The sequence below is a fragment of the Myzus persicae genome, unplaced genomic scaffold (genome assembly GCF_001856785.1).
Source record: "Myzus persicae strain clone G006 unplaced genomic scaffold, MPER_G0061.0, whole genome shotgun sequence".
Lineage (NCBI taxonomy): Eukaryota > Metazoa > Arthropoda > Insecta > Hemiptera > Aphididae > Myzus > Myzus persicae.
The window spans coordinates 77,093-102,397 of NW_019101461.1; the positions used below are offsets into that span (position 1 = coordinate 77,093).

General features: G+C 27.3%; 1 protein-coding gene across 1 annotated transcript in view; it reads left to right on the forward strand.

Annotated features, from left to right (window-relative positions):
• LOC111029231 (protein amalgam-like) overlaps positions 1–25,305 on the forward strand; it is a 341,924-nt gene that overhangs the window by 14,027 nt on the left and 302,592 nt on the right. The window contains exon 2 of the mRNA XM_022308184.1: positions 3,778–4,012. Within this exon, the coding sequence (XP_022163876.1) occupies positions 3,946–4,012 (67 nt within the window). The 5' untranslated portion in view covers positions 3,778–3,945. The remainder of the gene's footprint in view (positions 1–3,777; positions 4,013–25,305) is intronic.

The window sequence follows — 25,305 nt, forward strand, 5'->3', positions numbered from 1 at the left end:
CGTACCTAAACAAATAGAAGGCTGTACAAACCTGGCTGTAAAAATAATGAGTTTTGTATTGTGTTGGAATTAAGTTTTTTATTCTAATTTACGAGTTCTTAACACTCGCCAGACAAAAAACTAAGTCCAATAAAAGAAAACGAAGATGTAGTAAAATATATTAAAATCATTTTTAAGTATGGTGTACAACTTGTCTAGTTGTCTACTAAATAATGGGAAAAATGATCATTGAAAAACGGATCCTATTTATGTGTTTCCTTTTATTGAACATCTGAAGCTATGCCCCTGCTGCAAATAATACAATTAATATAATGTGGTTTTGTCAAAATATTTGAACATGAATTTCTAAAATATGACAAACATTTAATTTTGGGGTAAAATATTTAATTACTTTACAAACAATTGTAATTTGAACAAGTCGAGTTAATTAACGAATTTCTGGATGATAGAATATTTTTGGCTAAATCTTTATGAGGGTATGTAAACAGGAAATACCAGGTCAAATAATTTCTAATTTTATTTATTCATTACTGTAAATATTTTATAATTAAATTCATTAAAGCTATTCACTATGTTACATTAATCAATATTCGCCAAAGTAGAAATACTTAATATAGTAAATATAGGTAGATAGTCAGTTTGAATATTATTTTAATTCTAATTTATTATTTATTATTTTATTAAATAATTGATATTTTTACCCCGTGTCAAAACAATTTGGGTTATTTTAATATTTGTGTATGTTATACAAATATTATGATTATTTCTGTTGCCAAATAACTGCTAAGTACCTACTCTTAAACGGTATTTAATTAAGTTGTAATTTTCATCCTTGGATGTAAAAAAACCTGGGTCGCTACATAACCGCTCTTCTGTATGTACAAGAGGCGATTAGTTAGTATTAATTAGTAGATCACTGTATATTTTAATGGACTACAACTTTGATTATTTGAATTTGATGATAAATGATGGGATATCAAAAATGATTTAATTAAATTAAATATTAAAATTTTTTTTGAGGCAATACAGACTTACTATTGAACGGCATGAGTAATTTCCTGTATGAATAGGAAATAATTTAACATTAATTTTACTATTTTAAAAATGTCATTGTGTATAGGGAAATATAATAATATACTTAAAATTTTAAGTCCTGACGAATAATATTTTTAAATTACAACAAAATAACCAACATCATTATTCTACGTTTAAAAATCTAATTTCGTCAAAATATGAACTTAAATGTCAATACAAAATATTGCGCATAACAGAAAATATGTCGATATCGATAATTGAAGTATTTTTATTGCTCAAAAAGGGATGACGGAAAAATAATAATAATAAAAAAAACACATCATTGTAAAGTCAATACATTCATCACACTCCGCTTAGGCTCTAAAATAACTAATAAGTTAGTATAAGTTTCTTTATTTTAAGTCTCAATAATTATTCTCATTAACACCATATAATATTATTATTTCAATTTATCATTATTAATTATTAGGATGTATTTTAATATTTAAAAATGTTTATTAGTAAATATTAATAATTATAAACATAAACAATTCGATTAAAATATTATAAAAATAATATTATATTTTGATATTAATACTAAAATTTAACAAATATAAGGGTGAATGTGATAATCGAAATAAAAAATGTTATTGCTTGTATTTTAAATTGTTTGAAAAAATAAATGTTTAAAAAATGTTACGACTTTATGACTCTTCATTCTGAGATAGTCTTTCTGTATTAATCTAGTATCATATACCGGGCCAATCCATTTATTATAGTTACCTACTTTAATACTTACAATGTAAATCACCTCGATTCACAATTTATTGCACAGTTATCTGACATTTTTAGGTATTATGTAATTTGTACTGCTAATGAATATAACGTTAAAAATTATAAGCTATAATAAATGCTATTGTGATGGGACGTGCCGGATTCGGGGTTGGCGAGTGGTGGTTGTTACCCCAGATGGGAAGTGAGCCGCCTCTTTGACAGACGTTTGCAAATTTAAATATTTCATTTTGTTCAAAATAATTATAAAACTGTCGTTTAAGACTGTATTTGTTAGAAAATTGACTGCATAGGTATTTTAATTGTATTATGAAAGTTAATCGATAAAAGTAAAAACAAAAATAAGTATTTACGACTTGGGTGTCACTGTAGTTGCCGCTGGCCAAGGTAGTACTACGGTTTATGTACTACAGGTTTATTTTATCAATTTTGTGCTGTAATAATAATAAGAAGTCGTCGAACGTTTTTACAACGAATAGAAAAATATGTCATTTATATCAAAAATGACTGCTTGTCTGTCGAATAAAAAATTGCACATATAAAAATAAGACACGTTACGTTGCAGTTAGGAATACAAAATAATTTTTTACTGATTATTGGACTCTAGAAATATATATTTTTATTATTTTTACTGTTTTTAGTTTTCTATATTTAATTATATTTTAAAAATAAATTGAACTCATTTATCTCCAACAAATGTACAATTATAGACCTACCCGTTAAGTATAGATGTATTGCCGTTAAATGTATTGCTGTTCTTACCTCAATTAACTGTATTAATACTATTACAAGTAAAAGACGTAATACAGTTGGTATTATTTTGTATAGTAAAACTTATGATTACAATTTTTTTTTAAACTTAAAAACGTAAAAATAAAAAATTTCAGTTTTTTTATTATAACATGGAGCTTTCCTTTTTTTCTATTCGGAATTCTATAAAATTATTTTATTTAACACTTTTCGTAAAAATAGGTATCAAATTAAATCTAAACACGTTATGTTGCTACATGTATTAAGGTGGCTGCAAAATTAACAGTAAAGTGTGTTATGACTATAAATTCTACTTTATCGTTTATGCACTAAAAACAACTATAAAAAAGAATTCATATTATGCACTTGACCTTATACATTTGGTACTGAGTAATAAGTATGGCGAGTGAAATAATTCAATATCTATCAGCTATTTATTGATATTGAATAAAATGTAAACGCAGTAGTAAAGAAGTCACTGATTATCTTTCTTTTTTTTATATGAGTATTTTAATATACTCTTGTATATTAGATAAAAATACAAAATACTATATACTTGGAAGATTTTTTTTCGAAATAACACTTTATTTTATATAATTTGAGAAACAGCCTAAATCTTTATTTGATACGAACAAAGAAGAATTAATTTTGGATGAACTACTTTGATGGTAGAATTTTGTTGTATAAAAAAGTGATTATTATTTATAGTTTTAATTTAAATGTATGGACAGACCACAACCGTGGATACTGAGTTTTAGTTGCTCGCGTAGTCACAGAATAGTGCTTATGTTATGACAAATTTGAAATCCATGATGAATCATCTCGCCGAAAAGCGATTTTTCGTTTCCGATGTATTTTTTTTTTAAACATTTCTCAACGGTTGTCAGCAGTTTTTCTATGCGCTTAGAGAGACTGTTAAAGAATACGAAAAATGACCTCTTGACTCAATTTCTAATCGATGATTGGGTCACTTCATGTTGACTCAGATGAAACTCCTTTTACCAAAAAAATAGAAAATAATGCATAAAAACAATGTCTTAAGAGATATTATCATTGTTATGAAATTATATTTTTTAGAGTTTAAAAAGATTAAATTAAATGTTCCTCGATTTTGATCTAACTTGATAAAAACTAGATGATTGTAAAAGTAATGAATATTTTACCATTACAAATAATTATTTATAACTCATGCGACCAATTAAAATTTTGATTTTGTTTCAGGTGATTAGAACGATACGAAGATGATAGTGATTTTAAAATGATTTTTGAGTATTTCTTCTGTAAACTAAATTAAATTTTTTAAAAATTAAAAAGTGCGATTATAAACTTTTGTGTCGTATCGAGGATATAGTTTTAAATAGAAAGTGAACTATTTTAATTTCAATCATCATGTTAGAAATGCAATTAAAATTGATATCGATATGGTTGGTGACGTTTCAATGGATCTCAAATTCAGGTAAACTTATTTTATTACTTAGTTTGGTAAGTAGTTGTTATTTAAGAACAAACTTAGATTTGAGTAAAAATTTTAGAAATCTAAAAGGTCTAACTTACCTTTTATAAGCGTTGGTAAATGTATGCAAAAAATATTTATTGTATACAAATTTTTTTTTGTTTGGTGCATATTTTGTGTTATAGGAGTTTACATACATTTTTGAGGTGCACATGGCTTAAATTATTGACTGTGTTTTATATTATAATATGCTTTGTGCATAAAAATCAAAATATTACTATATAACACATTAATGTAGATATAATTCGCGTACAGTAAGCTGGTAAATCGGTTCTGAAATAAAAATAATGCACTGCATAAAACATCAAAGGTTCTCCTCTTAAGCCAATCGTTTTGAATATTTCGGTATAGTCGTTTGAGATGTCGTAAAAAAAGAAAAAAAGAAAACCGTATTTATCCACCAAGTTTGTATTCAAAAGTTTTATGCGGTCAACGGTTTTTTTTTTTGTCTCACTGGACCGGCACAATAAAAGATGTCCGCTTAGCAGTATACAAGAGAAAAACGTATTTTCTTGTTCGGCAGTTTTACTAATGGCGTTTGGAAACAAAGAAATTTCCCTAAAGGGCTTATGCGTCACGGTCGGTGAAATCCGTATTCATCTTATGCTTTTTTTTTCGTCACCCAATCTGTTTATCAATGCGAAATGAGTCCGAAATTGGTAACGTCGCTCAGCGGGTGAGTGGGACGTCGGGGAAGGGAGAAACTGGCTTTGGAGGGGTTAGAGGAGTAACGATTGAAAAGCAACCATATCCTATGGGACAAGGAAGAGCAAAATTGCATTTCTGTCCGGTCAATAAAACTTTACAACTTATTACTTCCGCAAAATCTATCCCATGTGAAATCGAAGGGAACAATCGACAATGAACTTAAAACACGTAGGCGAATAAAAAATCGAGAATAAAACCAGACCAGATTTCGGGGGATGATTTAAGACATTATTTCCAAGTGGCTAAGGTAAGGAAGTTTTTCCACTTTCTCCAATCTAACTCTTAAATAGGATGTAGGATGGGTGAACAGCTTTCGCTCTTTAAATAGGGCTCTTATTTTCTTTACATAAGCTTCAATTGTTTTCTTAGCCCTTTGAATATTCAAAGACTATAGATTTTGTGACATTTACACTACAGGAATGGTATTGATTGATGTTTTTTTGAATATTCAGAGTTTCCAAATTCATTTGATTAATTGTGTAATGGGCTTTATACCTCCATACCTTGTTTAATATTGTTTTTTTTATCATTTAATCAATACTGTTTTAATGCGAAAGAAAAATGTCTTATTCTACTTTAATATTTTGACTTGAGTGTCAAAGAATGTACTAACTTAAGAATAAAATAGGATTTCATGAAAATTAGACGGTTAATGCTATTTCAAAAGTTTTCACATTGTCTTTGAATTAATTCAACCTGGTAAAAAATATAACAGGTTATATAAAACAAAAATATTCATATTTAAAAATCTTATGGTTGGATATACATAATGTCTTATTTTCTTGGTATATGGGTGCAGAAAATTCACTTCTCTGAATTTGAATTGATTATAATAATATTATATTCGTGACATGAAGGTTTAATAAATTATCAATACTCAAATCTCGGAAAGAAATATTAATATATACTTGTATAATATAATATACTGATATTATATTAATACAATTTCGCAGTCAGTAAGATACTTTTGAAGGTTGTATATCATGTATTTTTTATACTTATGCTTGGATAATTTATTATCAATGTGTATTCCGAGAATCATATTTATCAATGAAAATATTTTGCATATTGTATTAGGGATTCTTTATTATTTAATTGACGTTCTGCATTATTTTGTTCAATTACAAATGGTTTGAATCCAGCTTAATGTTGAATTATTTATAAAATAATATTTTGTGTACTATAATTAACATTGCAATATGTCATTACTCATTATTATATTACTTTAAGGATTTTGCTGCCCCAATTTTAAATATGAAGAGTTACATTTGATTATATCGAATGATACACGAAATGGGTAATGAATAATCCAAGCCATGATAAAATATAAAATATTTAGTGGCTAAAGTTTCTCGTGAAATCTAATAATTAGCTTAATTGAACTTATTTTATAATAATAGATTAATTTTGTTTTAATTGGGTATTAATTAATCATTATTGTGATGAGTAAATCCAAGTGCCTGCCTATATTCTTTGACGTCCAGCGATATTATAATGTACGATGAATAAACAATAGTTTACAATTTGTTTGTCGATGTATAAATAAATAGGTATCAGTAAAGTGGCTTAAGAGCTAAATGCTATTAAAAAAAAAAAAATAATGCATATAATAATGATTATGTGAGCTGATGTATATTGTATAACTCGAGTTAAATACATTTTATTATTCTTGAATTGTCGTAAATCAAAACAATTAATAAACTAAATCAAAATAGATTATACTTATTAAATATTTTTATACTTTACATATAAATCTGTTTTCCACAATAGCTAACCTGCTATTATAGTCTTTGTTGACGAAAAATAAATGCTTTATCGGTTTACAAAAAATAAAATAGATCATAATTTTGCTTGTTTCTCTGTATTATATATGGCTGTAGTTTCTATTATTCTTCATCTGCAATAAAACGACTTACACCAGCTGATTTTATTGGCAAAACTTTTCGTATAACCTCATACATTTCTTGTGTAAGCATACGTATGAAATAAAGTAGGCGTGCAAGAGTTGCTTAAAAATTATTACTTCTGTTAGTTTTCTGGGAAATCAATAAACAAAACCACTTTTTCAGATAACTACGTACTTCGTATTATATACATAAATTTGCGTTTACTTCAATTTTATTGGCTATGCGGTATTTTAAATTATTTATTTAGAGCTATTTATTATTTTATTGATGCAAAGTATTATATTTAAATACTATAATATGTATGATAATATGATATTGTAATTTATAAAAATAGATCCTAAACGTTTGTTTTTAACCTATCCTTACCCAAGTGTCAGGTATAGTATTATTATTTATTTGGATTATAGATTAGTAGATGGTATGTTCCACCAATTAGAATTTTAAATTGCCACTAATAAAAATACATCAGACATGACGAGCAGTAATTCTACAATATTGCAGACATTCAATTCCATTTGTTTTTTCTATTTTTTTCTAACATTGAAGAAATCTGTGAAGTGGCCAGGAGTTTTCTTCTGTATTTGTTTTGATAGATTTGAAAAATGTTCCGGCATTTCACAAATCGATTTCAAATTAACCTATAGACTGAAATTATTTGAAACTGATTTGCAAAATATTGACAGATTCTTCGAATCGTCATACCATGTAGGGAGGCTGCTTGAAATTGCCCCCTCGAAATATTTCTAAGCTTTTAATATTTGAATGTCATATTTGCAAAATTCTAAGAGCTACCAACTAAATATGAAATTGTTTTCAACTTATCAGCAACACGTTGGCACATTTAACTAATCGACTGGATAAAGTCGGAGGCTAACTTCGTGGACATATTGCATAATATATTAGGTATATTAAATTTCGATTTTTGACTAATAAGTGATAAATGTTAATTAAAGATCTATTATTATATATTTACTAAAAAAGCAATTATAGTATACCAAAAGGCTGAACAACAGGGTTAAGTTATCTTAGCTACTAATATGATTGAACATTCAAGTATTCAAATGTACCTACTACAATAACTGAACTTCTACAATCTGGAACTAATTTAAAAGGAGCTATTTTTGCTTATTTTTTAACGTACGCTTTATTAATTTACTAGGCATGTTTAAAAACTAGGCACATATATGTTTATGACTTTACCCAATCGTTAACTGAACGATTTTTAGTATATCATTTTTTAATAAATTACACGATAGTTGAAAAATTCAATAATTTAGAGATCTATGTATCACTTAATAGAGTACCTTTAAAGGATTACAAGTTCATTGGAATTTTTATTTATAAAATATACAATTTCATAATTGATTTTCTTTCTAATGAACGTTTTCTACGTTAATTCAACCTCATTATCTGTACCTATATAAGTTGTATTAAAAGTCACCGATACGTCTGAAGATATAATTATTATATATTCAATATTGTACGTGCGTATGTATATGTGAACATATTATATTATGATTTTGTTCTAAGATAAATAATTTTAAGTATAGTACACATGAAACACTTTTCAATATTATTATTTTTTGGAAAAGACAGTTTTGTTGTTAGTTTTGTTATTTTATTTTCATGGTATTGATAATATTAAAAGTAAATTATACGCACTGCGTTTGAATAAAAACAAACATTTATAAATCAATTGAGATGACTAATTATAATTCAATTATGTGGCAGATGTTTTGAAAAATTCAAATGAGTTTATACCATTCATTGTTTTATTGCTTTTATAAAACTTCACATTTCAATGAAAAGGTTTTGTTTTTTTTTTTTATATTATAATTTTAGATGGATTATATACTAAACTATATGTGGTTCTATGGTTTTTTTTTTTGCTATGATTCAAAAAATGTCTAGATAAACTGATTATTTAAAACAAATTTGTCAGATACTGAAAAACGCTTTGATAATTTATCAAGTTTGTAAACATATTAAAACGGAAACATCAGTACCCAAACATAAGATATGAAAGCGAATGAGTTGTCCGCAGTACATTTAGTCGAGAGCGCATAATATGATAATATGATACTATTGTATCGTGTAACATGGCTCTTAGACATTATCAATCATTTTTTTTTAACCAGTCAATATTTACTTGGAGGCATGACCTTTTGATATTCGTAATATTAATAACTAGGGCGCCACATAGCTGGTGACATTTTATATAGTCTGCTCTTTTTAAAATAAAAAAACTTACTTTTTTTTGGCACGTTTAATGCGTTTGTAAAATAAATTGTCAGAATGAATTTCATCGAAAATGTCCAAAAGATACAAAATTCTCGGAATATAATAAACGTTAGTAAATATGTCAAAAAGGCTAAATGTGATTCAGAAAAAAATCTAAAAAGTACTCAAGATTTGTCTTTTGTATTATTAGTTTTAAAACTTTGTTGCCCGTAAAGGCGAATGGATGGCAATACTAAGAAACACGCGATGAATATAAAAACCCACGAGTACACATGACCATTTGGGTAAATATTGAGATTTATAATATCTTTAAACAATTTCAACATAGATTTTCACTATAGAAGATATAAAGCAGACAACTATAAATTCGATAAAAACAAATGTTTCTATATACTTTTAGAACATAACCGTAAGTAACTATATACTTATTACGCAATACACAGTTGTAGGTATCGTACGTACCTACATTGTCAGTGTTAATCGTGTGTTGGGAAAACAAAGAAAAACATTTGTGTTGCGTCCACTTAACTCGTGAACATTTATTTTTATTTTCAATTTTCACTATTATATGATGATCGATAGAATTATTTATCAAGTTAAGGGTTGGCACTTCTTATCAGCGTGTTACGTGTCTTGTTATGTGCTTTTCACTCGCCACTTGTACATTCATGAGTTGTTCGCTATATTTCCTAAAATATGACAATATTTTATGAGATTTAGCGACGTACCGATAACCGCGTCAATTCGTCAGAATCTAGTAGTGAATTCAATTTTATCAATCGATTCCGTCCGTAACAAAAACGTATACGAATGTAGTATAATATAATATGTAATATTTATGTATACTTTTCAATCAAAACAAGTTGTGGCAATTTTCCGAGATATATTACTGTTAGGTATGCTTAGTAGTTTTTGGTCGCAGTTTCACCGAATCGCTCTACCGCGTCAGAGCATATGGGTAATGAAATCAATGTAATTAGGAACTATAAATAATAAGGTTTGGATAAAGCTCTGGCGATGCATTAAAACAACCATAATTCTAACCCAGTCAAATGAAATGAACAAACTTGCCCTCGACATGTTGGGTATGAGTCGAGTATAAAATACGAGTTCTAACAAGTTTGTAGTCATGTGTAGTTGTGGTAGGTACAACAATTAAATTCTACGTGCCCGTTCAAAACCATTCAACCATTCATAAACGCAATTTGTAAATGTTATGTTGCACCTCCCTCACGTCCGTAAACTTGTATTTGTTCTTAAACTTCTGAGTTTCAATTTATTAGAAATTATAAACACGAATGAGTTTTGTAAATGTATATAGTAAGTACTAAATTGCTATCAACGATTCTATTAATCTGTAATTAAACAGTTGTTTCGGACATAATGATCGATTTTACATACATTTAATCTAGCATAATAATTATAGTACCTTGTTTTTATTTTTGTGGAATCGACGACGCTGCTGGAACTGTTCTAATAAATTCAGTTTTGAAAAATAGAATAACCTCTTGCCAGAACACAATATTACACTTTTACTGCAGTGGTCAGATAGGTTGTCAAAATTGGATGCAAGAATTACATGATATATATAAGAGTATTATTCTTGTATTTAATCAGATGTTATAGCAGTATAGATTATATTTTATATAACTAATTTATAGAAATAAGTCGCAACTCGAGTTCTTTGTTATCATTATTATGTGTTATTATGCGACTACTGAATATATAGAGCTTAGAATATATTTTGTTACATAGGATGATAGGTATTAGTTTAATAACACGCGATACTAATTTCTAGTAGTACATAGACTATTGTTTTAAAAACTAATTAAATTTCTTTGAGACTATTTATTTATATTTTTGGTTTTCAATACGTTATAATTTAAAATGTATACTAAAAGTTTTAATTTGTCTTCGATGTCGAACATCAAAACAGGTTGTAATATATATTTATATAAAAAATCCCTTATTTTTACGGTAGTGTTTATGTGATAATTTCTTTTAAAAAAGTATCATGTTGATGATTTTATCAATATACATTATAAGTTTAATTAAAATAATATGTGTGTGCTTTTTTTAAGGGAAATTTATAATCACGTTATGATATTTTAATTCTACATAAATGTACAAACAATAATTTATTATTCTGATTTTTTGTACTTGAACAGTGTTACATTATTTTATTTTGATTTTTTTTACCTGGATACTTTTTTTCTTATGTAAACCATGTGGGATACAGCGTTGGATATTAGTTTAAATATTTTATAAAAAAAAAACATAGGATTTATTTATATTTATGTGCATGAAAATGTGTTATATGTTTACCTAGATAAGCACAGGTATTATGACAAAAGGGTGTTGAATGTCCTAACACACGCTCACAACAAAAGATTATAATGGTTCAAGCTACAATTCTGATTTAGTTTCATTTTTAAAACAATTTTGAATGAAATAATACGTAATGGGTTGAAAAAATTGACTTTTTGTTTTAAATTCTCAAATTGATTTTGTGAAATCTGGGACAATGCTTTGAGTTTAAAATAGTACAAATATAAGAAAAATAACTGACCACATTATAATAATAAAAATAAATTATTTTGATGATCTGATTCTGTATCGATAAAAAATCAAAAAATAAGCATAGGTTTATAGTAATTATAATATATTAATGACATTATCACACATTTTAGCATATACTGGAAAGTAATTTAATTAGAGATTCTATTAGTTACATGATATGGACGAGGATGACGTAAAATAATATTTCTGCGCAGCGTAAAAGTAAAACTTATAGGTACACTAATTGATGCACGTACCTTAGTATAGGTGTGTTACTAGATGCAAGGTCACACATAAAATGTTTATGTTGGACATAGTTTCTTTTTAGTTTACACGTGTTAACTATTTTGCAATAAAAAATATTATGAAAACCATCATATAATCGCCAAAGAAGGATACATTTTAATTATATAATTTATGTAAAAATATGAACACGGAAACAACGGTTATAGGTTAGGCGCAACTGATGTATGTTGTAATCTAACTAAAGTATTGCTTTCATAATTTAATTGTAATCATGAAAAATAGTATTTAATGTTTGTATTAAGATGTTCAAAGTAATTAGGTGAATTCTAGTACTTAAGTTATTTAAAATTATGATTCTAACATTAAACACAAGGTAATAACGTATTTAGTTTGATCATAATAATTTTTCTTGCCAGCCCCAATAATATTTTTATAATATTATGTTTTAATTTCCTATGTACGCAGATAGGCGTGTAAGGTTATCTTAAATTTCAGACAGTATAATCATAATTAACTATGACTCTAGGACATTAGTATGTTCGTAGTTTGGTTTTAATTATACTTGTAATAGTGCTGGCCTAATGTATCCTTACTGAATATTTGCACAAACATGAAATAATTTTACGGCTAGGTTTTTTAGATAGGTACCCTACTAATTATAACAATTTACTACTTTTGGAAAAATGCATAATCTGTGTAAAATAATAATGATAAATGTAATATGATGTATAGAATTTTAGAGTGCCTCATACTCTAACCTAATTACTATTGAGATATTAAATAATAATTACCTATAGTTTTTGGCCATTATTTTTTCATAAAAATTTATTTATTTGAAATACGTAAAAATGCTAAACATATTTTTGACAGAATTTGCCTTCTTGATTTTTAATCAAGTAAGCAAAGTAAAAATTGAAATGAAAAAAGTCTGAATTTCCTCCAAGGAGTTGTGTTTAATAGGAAAATAATAAAAATGTAACTCAGCAATAATGAGTAGGTGGGTTATTAAGCTAGCTTTAATATAAAATATTAATGAGAGATCTCGATAGCACACCCAAGCAGTATAACGATTTGAATAAACAAAAACGTCGGCGGGAGTGAACAGTCCCATAATTACTATTTTTTAACTTTTCTCCTAAACTATGATAGCTAGGAAGTTGGTTGACAGTTCATTAAAAAGAGGTTATCAAGTAGATACAAAATGTGAAATTTAAATTTTTTAAATACAATTATTTGATTTTTCACAGTTAAAAAAGATTTTTTTGCTAGATTTTGGAAACTAGAAAATGGATTTTGTTGTTTAGGGTTTTGTTGGATCTACATTGGTTAGGAGGATATATTGACTGGTTTTAAATAACCTGAGTCATCTTGGTGCAATAATTTATCATCATTAATTATTTTCGAATGTTTGATAATTGCTAAGGATAATATAACAGCTAGTATTCACTTTTATTTTTTACAAAAATATGTCATACGAAATGACTAGAATACTAGATGACTAACCATGAATAATCTCATTATGGGTTTTATTCTATTATCATACATTGGCAGCCGTGCACTCATCATTCAAACCAAAAAGTTTATCAACGCCTAGCGTGACTGTCTCTAAATTCTAAACATGATGTCTACATTGCTGGGAAAAAATGTAATTTTACTTATTTATAAGGAAAAACTGCTCCCAAAGTTTGTTCTGTTAAGAGGAAATGTGCACAAACGCATTAAAAAAAGTTTCAAATATTTTAAAATAAAACAATAAAAATAATAATAAATATTCTTATTAAATATATTGATTTGTAAGAAACCTTAACATATATCTACACAAATACCTCAAAATTCCAAAACCTCAAGACTGCATTAAAAATTTGGTTGAAAGTTTCTTCAAGTCAATTTTCAAGTCAATAAGTCCAATGCATTGCCATCTCTTGCTATATCTCTACATGGGACCATCATTCCAACCCTGCCTATTATGAAGACGTTCTCATAACTTAATTATTTAAACTCCACTTAACGTTTAGTATTAACAGCTACAAATCACTTAGTCACTACTCTATTACTATTAATTATTGTATTGATCGCAGTTAGTAAGACGAAACATGTATATATAAATAGTATCATTCCAAAATATAGATACCTAGAGCATGTTGGAAATGTCATATCGTCTGAAAATAAGCAAAATACTTTTATACCAATAAAAGTACATAACTATATTATTGTTTTGCCTAAAGTTTAAATAAATTTCAAAATGTAGAAAATTTAAGAAAACTTTTTTTTAATCTCGTAATTAGGTATAAAATTGTTGTTTATAGTATGGATAAGCAATAATCATAATATAAATAATATAGTATTATGTTAACATAAATGCGGGCTATGGTGGTTTTATTTTATTTTTACCATTTAATACAAAGTTATTAAAAAATATAATATAATATAAACATTAAAAATAAATAACACATTTATTGGTAAACTTGTTTGTAGAACTTAATTGATTATCCTTTAAATTTGATGTCATAATCTATCACTGTCTCAATAGTTATTACTTTCATTTTTCTTTTTTATCCGAACACATTTTTTGATGCGTGGATTAAATTCATAATATCAATCAATTTAATTAGGATATGCACAATTTAATTGGTTTTAAAAGTTTAATCAATATCGGTATTATTTATCTTAAGACAAACGTTTTTATTTACACAATCGTAAAATATAATCAAGTTCGATTTAAGTATCCATATAAATATATTAAATTATATTAAATGCAAATCAATATTTGGTAGATATAAAAACCGATACTGTCATCCGGTTTTACGGGAGGAAAGTGATATGCTGAGAGAATATAAATAAAACTCAATAAATCACTAAAAGTAGTAGAAACTTGATTGGTTGTTATTTTGAAAATGTCATGATTTATAACGGGCTGGTAGGATATTTCCGATTTGGGTCGCGATGGTTACGAGTAAACGGATACGAGGTACGAATAAACAGGACCCAGGATCTCCCCTAGGTAAACACCTTTAAGCGTGCCAAGACTTATAACCATTATTATGCTAGTCTATGTATATGTTACGATGTAGTTACTTTTTTTACTTTTTTTTTTTTGGATATGTTATTTATAGATCAACTTTATACTACAACTAACAGGTGCGAAATTGTCGATAAATAAATCTTAAACACGAAACCCAAAGTTATTTTAAATTTATACAATTTCCAAAGTGCAATTTGATTAATTGACCAATTGTAAAATGTTATATCTAAGTAGACTAGTTGTTAAAGGATGTTATTTTAATAAATAAGCGTATGTACTTCAAATTTAATGATTTTTAACGTTTATAAGCAAAATATTCTATTCTATTGTAACTAAAATAATAATTATAAATTATGTATGGATACTGATCATAAATCGTAGGTATTTGAATTTTTTTACTACACTGTTGTAATTTGCTTTTTAAGAGAGTTAATATTTATAAGTTTCATGTTAAAACAGGTCAAACAAAATGAGTTAGACTTTATTCTTGAGATGGAAATATGCTTATTATAATAATATATATAATATATGAAGTCCCTACAGAATATTTAGTATAAACATGATCTTGTTCATTTTAAAATATTTAAATTATTCCACAAGTATGAATAAATAACATTATGATAATAAGATACAAGTTGGTACAAAATCACGGTAATTCTCATATTAAGGAATAAGCGATATTGAGAGCTTTAAAATAACAAAAATATGAAGCCTAAAATTAAATATTTTATTCACCTAGATTGTATTTATAACAACAAAATATAATCAAGTCTAATGCAAAAGAGCTCATATATCGGTATACCTGAATAAAAAAGAAAAATCATTTAAGTTTAACTTTAAATATTGGCTTTTTTTATAATGAATAAAAACTTTTAATAAACATATTAATTGAATATGTTGTTGAGATATAGGCGTACAGAAGTCATGAAAGCATGTGGAGAATAAGATAAACCCTTGTTCCTTTAGTACATATTACATTATATTATAAGCTATATAAGTTAAATCTATAGATTTTATAACGTTGAGTAATCCCTACTTACTTTACCTACACATTAAGTAAATAGTGGATCTGAAAAGAGGAATATCTAATCAATTTAATATAGTTAAGAACAATAGGTGTATTATATAAATACAATGATAATATGATATACGTCAGCACTGAAAGACTCAGCTACCACTAACTATAACCCAAAATAATTATTAAATTATTTATTATTATTACTACTTTATCGAATTTGAGATAGGCAACGGTTTCTTTTTTTTTGCATTAAAAGTAATACACGAGTAGGTACTATATTTTATGATACTAGATCAATATTATTTAATGTTCTATCTACTATATTATTACCTATTTATTTTGTTATTATGTTAATACTTTATGTGTTAAACTCATTATATAATTGTATCATACAATACTAAATCGATTTAATCAACAGAAGTGTTAATTACGACGCTATTTAATTATTATTAGATATATACCTAAGTTATAATTAACTAATTGCATTTTACATCATTTATTTCGCACGTTTGTGTGACTTTAAAAACGAAACAACCTTAGAACTGTGTGGCGTAGTGACTATACCTACTTCACGTATAATAATTATATTAATTTAGTCTCACTTCCGCACAGCCATTGGCTTGGAAGTAACCAACTTCTTTTATTTTAAATGATATATATGTATTGTAAAACATTTTAGTTGTGAAAATAAATTAATTTAATTTAATTCACTTAATTATTTGAACAAAAGTCGTCTCTCTTCGCACTTTTTAAGATTTATAGTTTTACGCTCAAAGTTAACCAGTTTATAGAATACTATTTAACATTCATGCGAAGTCAATAGTTAGTATAATATCATAATATGTTACAGCATAATTTCGATACCTAAATCAACTTTAAAAAAAATGTATTATTGCGAGTGAATTCAATTGCATAATATGAAAGTGTACAGATTATAAAGTTTCTAAGATATTTCAATGATGTAATAATATAACTTTTGTAATCGAATGTCTCAACAAAGCGTGTTAAAACTTCACGATATTGTCTTATAAATTATTCTTGATATTAGGTAGACAATAAAACAATAATTTATTGTTACATTATGTGGTTATATAAGACGTACCTATTTATAATATTTGTCTTTGATGCTGAATGTTGATTATATTAATGGTATCCAACATTCAAGAGCTTCTTGAGACAATTTACAAGTTTGAATTCCCGTTTTCTTTATTTTTTCCCTCCACTTTTTCCCGATTATTTTACAAAATATTATGTAGGTACCTACTTGAAATTTGTTACTTTTGACCTCTCAAACTACCTACTAGATCTAATTTTAAATCAAAAACCACTCTCGAAGTAGAAGATTAAAGCATTTTCCCTGCTTCAAAAGGTGATAAAAGACAAACCACACAATACATTATAAGCCAATGTAATAATATGTACCCTATAGCTTCACTCAGAATTTAAAAGTTAAAAACATTTGACACCAGCAGTGAGCACTATAAAATCAATATTTCTAGTAGATTAAAACCAAAACAATAATAGTTCCAAATAATTTGGATTCATTACCTAGTTTGGTTTCATTCCAAACATTAAGTGTCCATCTGTGAAAATGTTTAGTATTTTGTCGGTATGTATAAATAAATTAACTTAACCTTAGGCAGTAGTCATTTTGAGTTAGTATTTATTAAGAAATTATTTGTTATTCATTAGATTAATAATTTAAGAATACACTACTTACTACACTTTCAATAATATGATAGATTTTTATTTTTTAATAATTAAAGAAAAAAAATTCCCAGCTACTAAACATACCTACTTTCTTGTTCCGACCAAAATATAAGGTTACTTTTTTTGGATAAGTGTTCTTCAAATTTTTTTTTTGTCGCTATTTTTTTTACTCGTCATATCTTTTTTTGTTTTATATAAATTTCGTATCATCATATTCGATTCAATCGTTGTACATACGATATCTACGCATAACATTATAATATTTATGTGTACATTTTTTTCTCGTAAATGTTATTTTATAAACAATAATAATGACGGATACGTGCGCCGTAGTAGTAATTAGTGAAAAGGCATTAAAGGCTTTCGTTTGACAAGCCGAATCATTTGCTCACGTCGCTCCGTGCGATACATAGAGTACTACTAGTAGTCGAAATGTGGTTTCCGGATTGTCTGGTTACCCATATCAAGTCCTGTGATGTGACGGTGGTGGAATGCGAACGGTGGTGGACAGAGCGGGCGAGCGGCAAAAGTGTATGTGTGTGTGTGGGGGGGGGGGATAGAAGGATAGAAAGGGTTTTCTGCTGTAAACTAATCCGCATAGGAGTGTGTATACACATGCTCACGACACTGTTTGTGTGTGTTGTGTATATACATGTGCCATTTCCGGTTGACGATAACTCTGTTTCACGAATCTGGCAAGTGGGTGGGTGTGTGTGTGTGTTTTGTGTGTGTGCTCGCCTCACATACACAACACAAGAGTTAATTGAACGAACAATTATCAGGTGTTGTTCGTGTTCGAACGGTTGTTGGATAAAGGGACGCACGTTTAACATAATTTACGAATATTATTGCACCATTTTGACGAAACCGTGCACGTTTTTTTGTTGTAATCTCTGTGAATGGTTAATACTGTAGATTATTATTAATTACTTTTACGTAAGAATAATCTACGGTCCCAAGATCTATATTCGAATATGAAACTTGATTATAAATTGTAACAATCAAAAAAATTACAATCCAGTCCACGGTATCGTATGTCCATATTTTAATGCATTATTAATTTGTCGTTAATTATGTACATTCATTACACCGAAAATATATATTAATATAAAATATATATCTAAGTGACGTTAACCGTCAAACACCTAAAACTGACGGAATGTCGCAAGTACGAACGGGAGAACAAGGAATGTTAATTATCTTCAGTGAAGCGCTAGAACCCAAACTTAAAAACAATCAAAACATTTCATAGATTCCTAAGAAAACCCAAATAGTATAATGTAAATTTAAAAACTATTTTAGGCGAAATGTGACATACCTCATGCCGACTCTGTACAGTTAATTTTAAATAAAAAAAAATTTAATTTTTTAAATTTTAAATCAATAAAAATAAATAAACATATATCTATATATATATACAACTGATACTTTCACTATTACTATATAATGCTATATGCATTAATCACAATAAAAGTAATTTAATGTGTATTTTTTGTAAATAAGCCAAACAGAATCTCTTTGTAAGACAATAAAAACGACGACAACCATTTCCCAACATATTCATAAACTAATAATATAATAATATAATACAATATGAATTCATTTATTTTTATTTACAAATAATAACCATATACCATGGATGTTAACAAAAGTTAACAATCATTGTACTCAGTGAATTGTGTAATATACACAATACAGGATTATTTATTATTTATTGGTTAAATGCACAGTTAACTCTATACACTATACACGATATTACGATTACACATAGGTATTTTACACTTTGGTCACAAGGTTATAACGTAGCATGCGAATATTAATAAAAAAAGCATTAGTTACCTTAAGGGAACATAATTAATAAAAGATGAAATGTGGTAGCAAAGCGGATTATTTGGTAAATTATTAATAGTTCTATATGCAGTACCTATAGTAAAGAAAAAATTGTGTGTTATTAATACAATTCATACCAGCTATTGCGATTGTTAAATAGATACGTCGTTCTAATCCAAATAATCCGAAGTTTTTGATGTTGTTAAGACTAACGAAATTCACCATAAATGTGCAGTTTAATTGTAGATGTGCATTAAACATTTTAATTTGATTGTTTAGGACTGAATGACTAATTATTACATTATGACGTCGTTGAGACGTCGATTATTCATATTTATCTAGTTTACACATATGGTTGGTATTACACAAAACAATACATCCACCTAACTGAATATTATTGTTTTTATTTTTATCAACAAGTTGTATCTGACCAGTGTTTAATGCTTTAGACCCATATTTTAACAGAGATCTTACGATGCTGGTGTGTTAAAATTTCAAACAATTAAGGCTTATTAAATTTTCAAACGATTACGATCTAGAAACCGTATAACACTTAGCATAGCCATAGGCTTTGTGCTCGTGACCATTAAAAAATAAATCCTCCGAGATAATGAAATTCTGGGATCACAAATCTCATAGACAAACTGAAACGCCATTACACGCTATTATAATATGTATATGTTCAGACTTAATCGGATGTCGAAAGCGTAGAAACTATACAAATGTATAATATGTACACACATTTCGAAACATTTAATGTCATTCCATTAGAGTCGCACCGTTGTTAAGACCTATCTAAATCCCGTTGAAGCGCGATACAATTATCCGCCGAATGGTTAGTAAATATCCGTATCATCGGCATGTAAAAGGAATTTTCATGACCAAAAACACTTACGGTACCTAAGCCTTTTAGTCATTGTCACATTGTACAGCCTTGCACGAAGTCCACGACGGAAAACATTTAATATTCAAAATATTTACTGTAGATGAAAAAAAGAGTCAAGAAGTTTTTTTTACGTACATTTAGACCATTACTATACCAACGATAATCCAAAAAAATATCTTTAAAAATTCTGTATAAATTATACAAAATAGTTGACAATTTCTACGATGTGTATCGAGTGAAAATTCTTGATGCGATAGATATCCTATGGTAAAATCCATATTCTGATCATAATTAAGTACAAAACGGTCAGACAGTTTTGGCATCAAGTTGTTCAAACATCACATTGAATCGGACTTTAGAAATTATTAAAATCAAAATGGATTTTTATTCCGATTTCTAAACGTGACTAATGTCCCTTCTGAATATTTGAAGGCTTATAGTTGAGATAAATAGCGTTTAAGTCTCCAATACAATTTAGAGTTTAGACGTAGGTTTTGTCCACAAATAATTATCAGCGAATGAAATTTTAGGAATACTCTAAGACAGAGGTTCCCAAACTTTTTATTGTACGACCCATTTTGAAAATTTTTTAAAATATGGTGACCCACAATATCAATGAATGACCTTTTTTTTTTTTACCATACAACAGAAAATTAAACTATTTTATTAAATTTTATGTAATTACGAAAAAAAAGTATAATATAAGTATTAAGTATAATATATAGTATTTGACACGGCCGTTGGTAAACTCGTAATTGTCACACTCACAGATAAGGATTGATGATAAAACTGAATTTGAACTTTGAACATCAACGAAAAGTAATAGATGATTATATTTTTGTATTATTTAAAAAAATAGTGCGACCCGCCAAAAGTATAATCGCGACCCACTTTTGGGTCGCGACCCACAGTTTGGGAACCTCTGCTCTAAGATTTTATTAAGATATTAATGAATTAATTAAAAATATCAAAATAATGTTTAACACACACACAAGTCGAAACTTGCTGTCGTGAATCTGAAAGTTTGAGTACTTTTGTGTACTTAATACTTATCAAGTGATTAAGTGAACTTCTAAATGAAGCTAAATCCATTTTTTGTTTATGAATAGCTCACTAATTGCTGTCTCAGTCACTTTTTTTCAATTAATATTAGTTGTATAAAAATTATTTTTTTCAATCTCAATTCACTATGTTTCTATTGATGGGTAATTTTATTTTTAATTACTTATATATTAATTACCAATACAGGTAACTACTATTACTATGACCATTAGTATAATAGTAACGTAATGGGGAAGACAATTTTTTTCATGACCTAACTGAATATTTTTTTAAAAATGTATTGAGATACAACATCTATACAAATAATGCGTACCAAGAAAAATTGGTCAATTATATATATAGCTTAAAAAAAAACCAAAAAAAACATGAACGAAAGAAGCCTGTATTCATATTAGTGACACTTTGATTTTATTACTTATTATAGATATTTAGTGGTTTTATAGGAAATGTATAAAAAGGGAGGTCATCATACCATGTTCTTTTTAGCGTAAAACTAACTGAATAAACTGAAATTTGTATTGGACCCTTGCGATGCTCTTTCAAAACAATTCAATTTTCGTATATTTAATTTAAATTAAAAAAAAATACTGTATTTTTAATGTAAAATTTCAACATTTTTACTATAATAATACTGAAGAAAGTATGAAAAACGTTTTATTTTGAATATAAAAAAGCCTTTTTCACCATTTTTTTTACAAATAATTTCACTGCAATTATAATTGTCATATAAAATATAAATATTCTATATTTATTACACTGTATTGTAATACTGGGTAATTTGATAACAATAATATTTTTTTGTGTAACCGAAACTATTTTCATTTAATTATAAGCAAATGACGAAAATAACAGTTTAATTTACTCAACGACTATTACCATAAACTCATTATTGCAAGTTGTTTTATTAAAGGTTGTAATTAAAAAAAATACTGAAATTCACGAGGTTTAAAATATTTAATATTATACAGGTTGGTAGCTATAATTTTATGTTTTGGGATAAATTGATTGTTGCGATTATTCAATTTATTTTATCGATCCAATATTTTTAAATCCAAGTTTCATTAAGTAGATTATTTAAAAGTCTTCTGAATGCGAAATGTTCTTTAAAAACAAATTTATTTCGTAACATAAAATGTAAAACAAATAACACAACAATCATGATGATATGCGATACGTCTTTACGCCGAGGCGAGCAAAGAGTAATGCAAATATCACATGCAACACTTGATCTCAATAAGATTATCCTGCCAACAATGTACTTTTATATTTTATTTTTACTGCAAGTTCAACGATTTATTTACATGAGCCCATTAATGATAACAATGGCGAGTTATTGCTGCACAAGAATATTTTCTCCATCATCATTGATGCTAGGCTGTAATAATATTATTATGAAAATAATTAATCCGTAAAATCATGGCTCCCGTATTGTTCGGTAGTTATATTGAATAGGCTCTATTGACTGTATAGTTATACACTTATGTAAGTGTGTTTTTCGATTTTCGCTGAGATTACCGCGGTATTATATTATATACCGCGAATCAAGATTACCTTTCAAATACCATACAAAATACACACACAAATAATATATTTTTTAATTTTGTAACTATACACATTATTGTACACTGTATACAACGTATTATGTAATTATTATTGGATTTGAAAAAAATCTTAATTGATTAAAAGCCCATTATAATCCAACTTATAAATACTATGCTTATATCCATAAGTATTTAAAAACACTTGAAGTTATGTCGTACCTATTTTTCATCATGTGCCACCGCATAGATAGTTAACTTGTTATTATTGGTTTTATTTCTTAAATTAATTATTATCTTTAGAATTTTCTAACGATATCATCGTCTTACGTATAACAACAATGATGACGACAAAGAGTTACATAAACTGCAATTCAGTGTTTATCTGTTAGTATGAATTGACGGATGTCAAGTGTTTGCATTGTTAATTTTCCTATTGGTTTTGACGAGTTATTATAAAATAATTAAATGTGAAACGGAATAAATTCTTCTTAGGTTTTCACAACTAATTAAACATTTCTCAAATCATTCACAGGACGTCAAAGCCGCAGCGTTGACTTGTTTCCTACATGCAAACAAAACTCTAAAATAGCGAATTTAATTTGAATTCAGCTGAATCGATTTTAAGTTGTTATAATATTAGAGTGTTTATTGACCTATTTTTGAAATTAAAGGTTAGAAAACAATCTGTGTTTATACGTCGGTTTGTGATGTTTAAATTTCAAAGTGAGTCGGGTATTTTGATTCTCATAATATTTGCTTAAAAATTAAAATATCGTAAACAACCGGTGGTTTACAAACACGGATAATGTTCTTTTCGTTAAGTTTGTTAATAGATCGATCCTCTACAGTTAACGACACAAAATGTATTCTACCGAAAGAAATTTTACCATGTACGTTTGTAAGGAGATAACTCATGCGGGTATTACAGCGTTCTGTTAAACTTATACTAATAATAATACCCACCCATCTTAAATTATATATATTTTTATAATACCTACTTGATAAATGTTTTTGGATTTGAAAATCTTATCGTACTCTGTCTTGCATCTGTCGTAATTAACATTCAATGCATATTATTATGTTCGTTACATATACCTATAATTGTGTTTAATTTATATATTATTTATAATAACTGTCTGAATTATTTACTATATACAAGTATAGTTCAAAGATATAAAAAAAAAATAACCATCGTACATTTGTAAAAAAGGAAAATTAGTATACTTACATTTTTTTTGAATATGCTACGTTTATTACTTACAATATTATCATTGAAATAGAATATTTTATACACCGTTTTGAACACATTAATTTATATTATGACATTCATCATAATTATAGTATATCATAACTTGTAAATTTTAACTTTGATTTTTTAAATAATTACATTCAATGTGAAAATAACCGATCTTGTCTTTTAGACGTTTTATCAAAACATATTATTATAAGATTTTCGTCATTGATGAGAAACTAAAATATGTACTTAATATATAAGATATTGACGGTTAAACATAAAAAATCTACAATTTGTTCTTAAAACTCATCTCATACGACCGATGCACAATTTATTTCTACCTATTTCATATCAGGATGGTGAAATTTAAATTTTATTAAATTGTGTCGTTTGCGTTGGTGCAATATTGGATAAAATAAATAAAAATGTTTTTGTGCATATTTCAACATAGTTTTGATATTCGGGTTTTAATGTTATAATTTGACACATATTATACCTAAAGCGAGACAATTTTGCTTTACCTTTTAATTTATACCAATTATATAGTGATTTGGGAGAGAAGGATAATCGGATGAGTTTGGAGAGATCGGCGGGACTGCAGGATCGCAGAAGCTGAAGAGGGTGGTAAGTGAACTAAAAGCGTCTAGTTAGGCGTCTCGGTCCGCTAAATGCAAGATTAATTAGTGTGTTAATTGAACCATGGAATGAATAGTGGTAAACGCCATCTGATATTTTAATCTTTTCGGCAAAACCATAATTGAATTTTTGTAAGCTTCAAAAACGAATTCAAGTTTTAAAAACTAACGTTCGTATCAAGACTTTTTAAGATTCTTTTCGATTGCAGTAAATTTAAAATTTGTCAAATCGTGTTTTTAAAATAGCCATTGTTCAGCGTTCAAACCGTGTAATAAACAGTAAAAATGAATAGATAATCGAATAAGTGATGCGATCGTTTGACAAATAATGATGGCATTAAAAGCCGTAAGAATATTATTATGTAAAATAAAAAATCTTAGTAGGTACTGCTGTTGATTAATATCATATGACACTAGGTTGGTAAATAGTATATTTTATGACAACACAGTACTACAGTAGTTTTAGACTACCGATTTATAAGAAAAAATGTTATGTATTTTATCACCAACATATTTTGGGCATGATACAAGTTGCAGTTGCGAGTAAGCTGTTTTATTCAATCGCGTACATATGAATTCTTTTAAAATACTCTAAAATGCGGTTCCATTGAATATATACTTCTCACAAATCCAAATG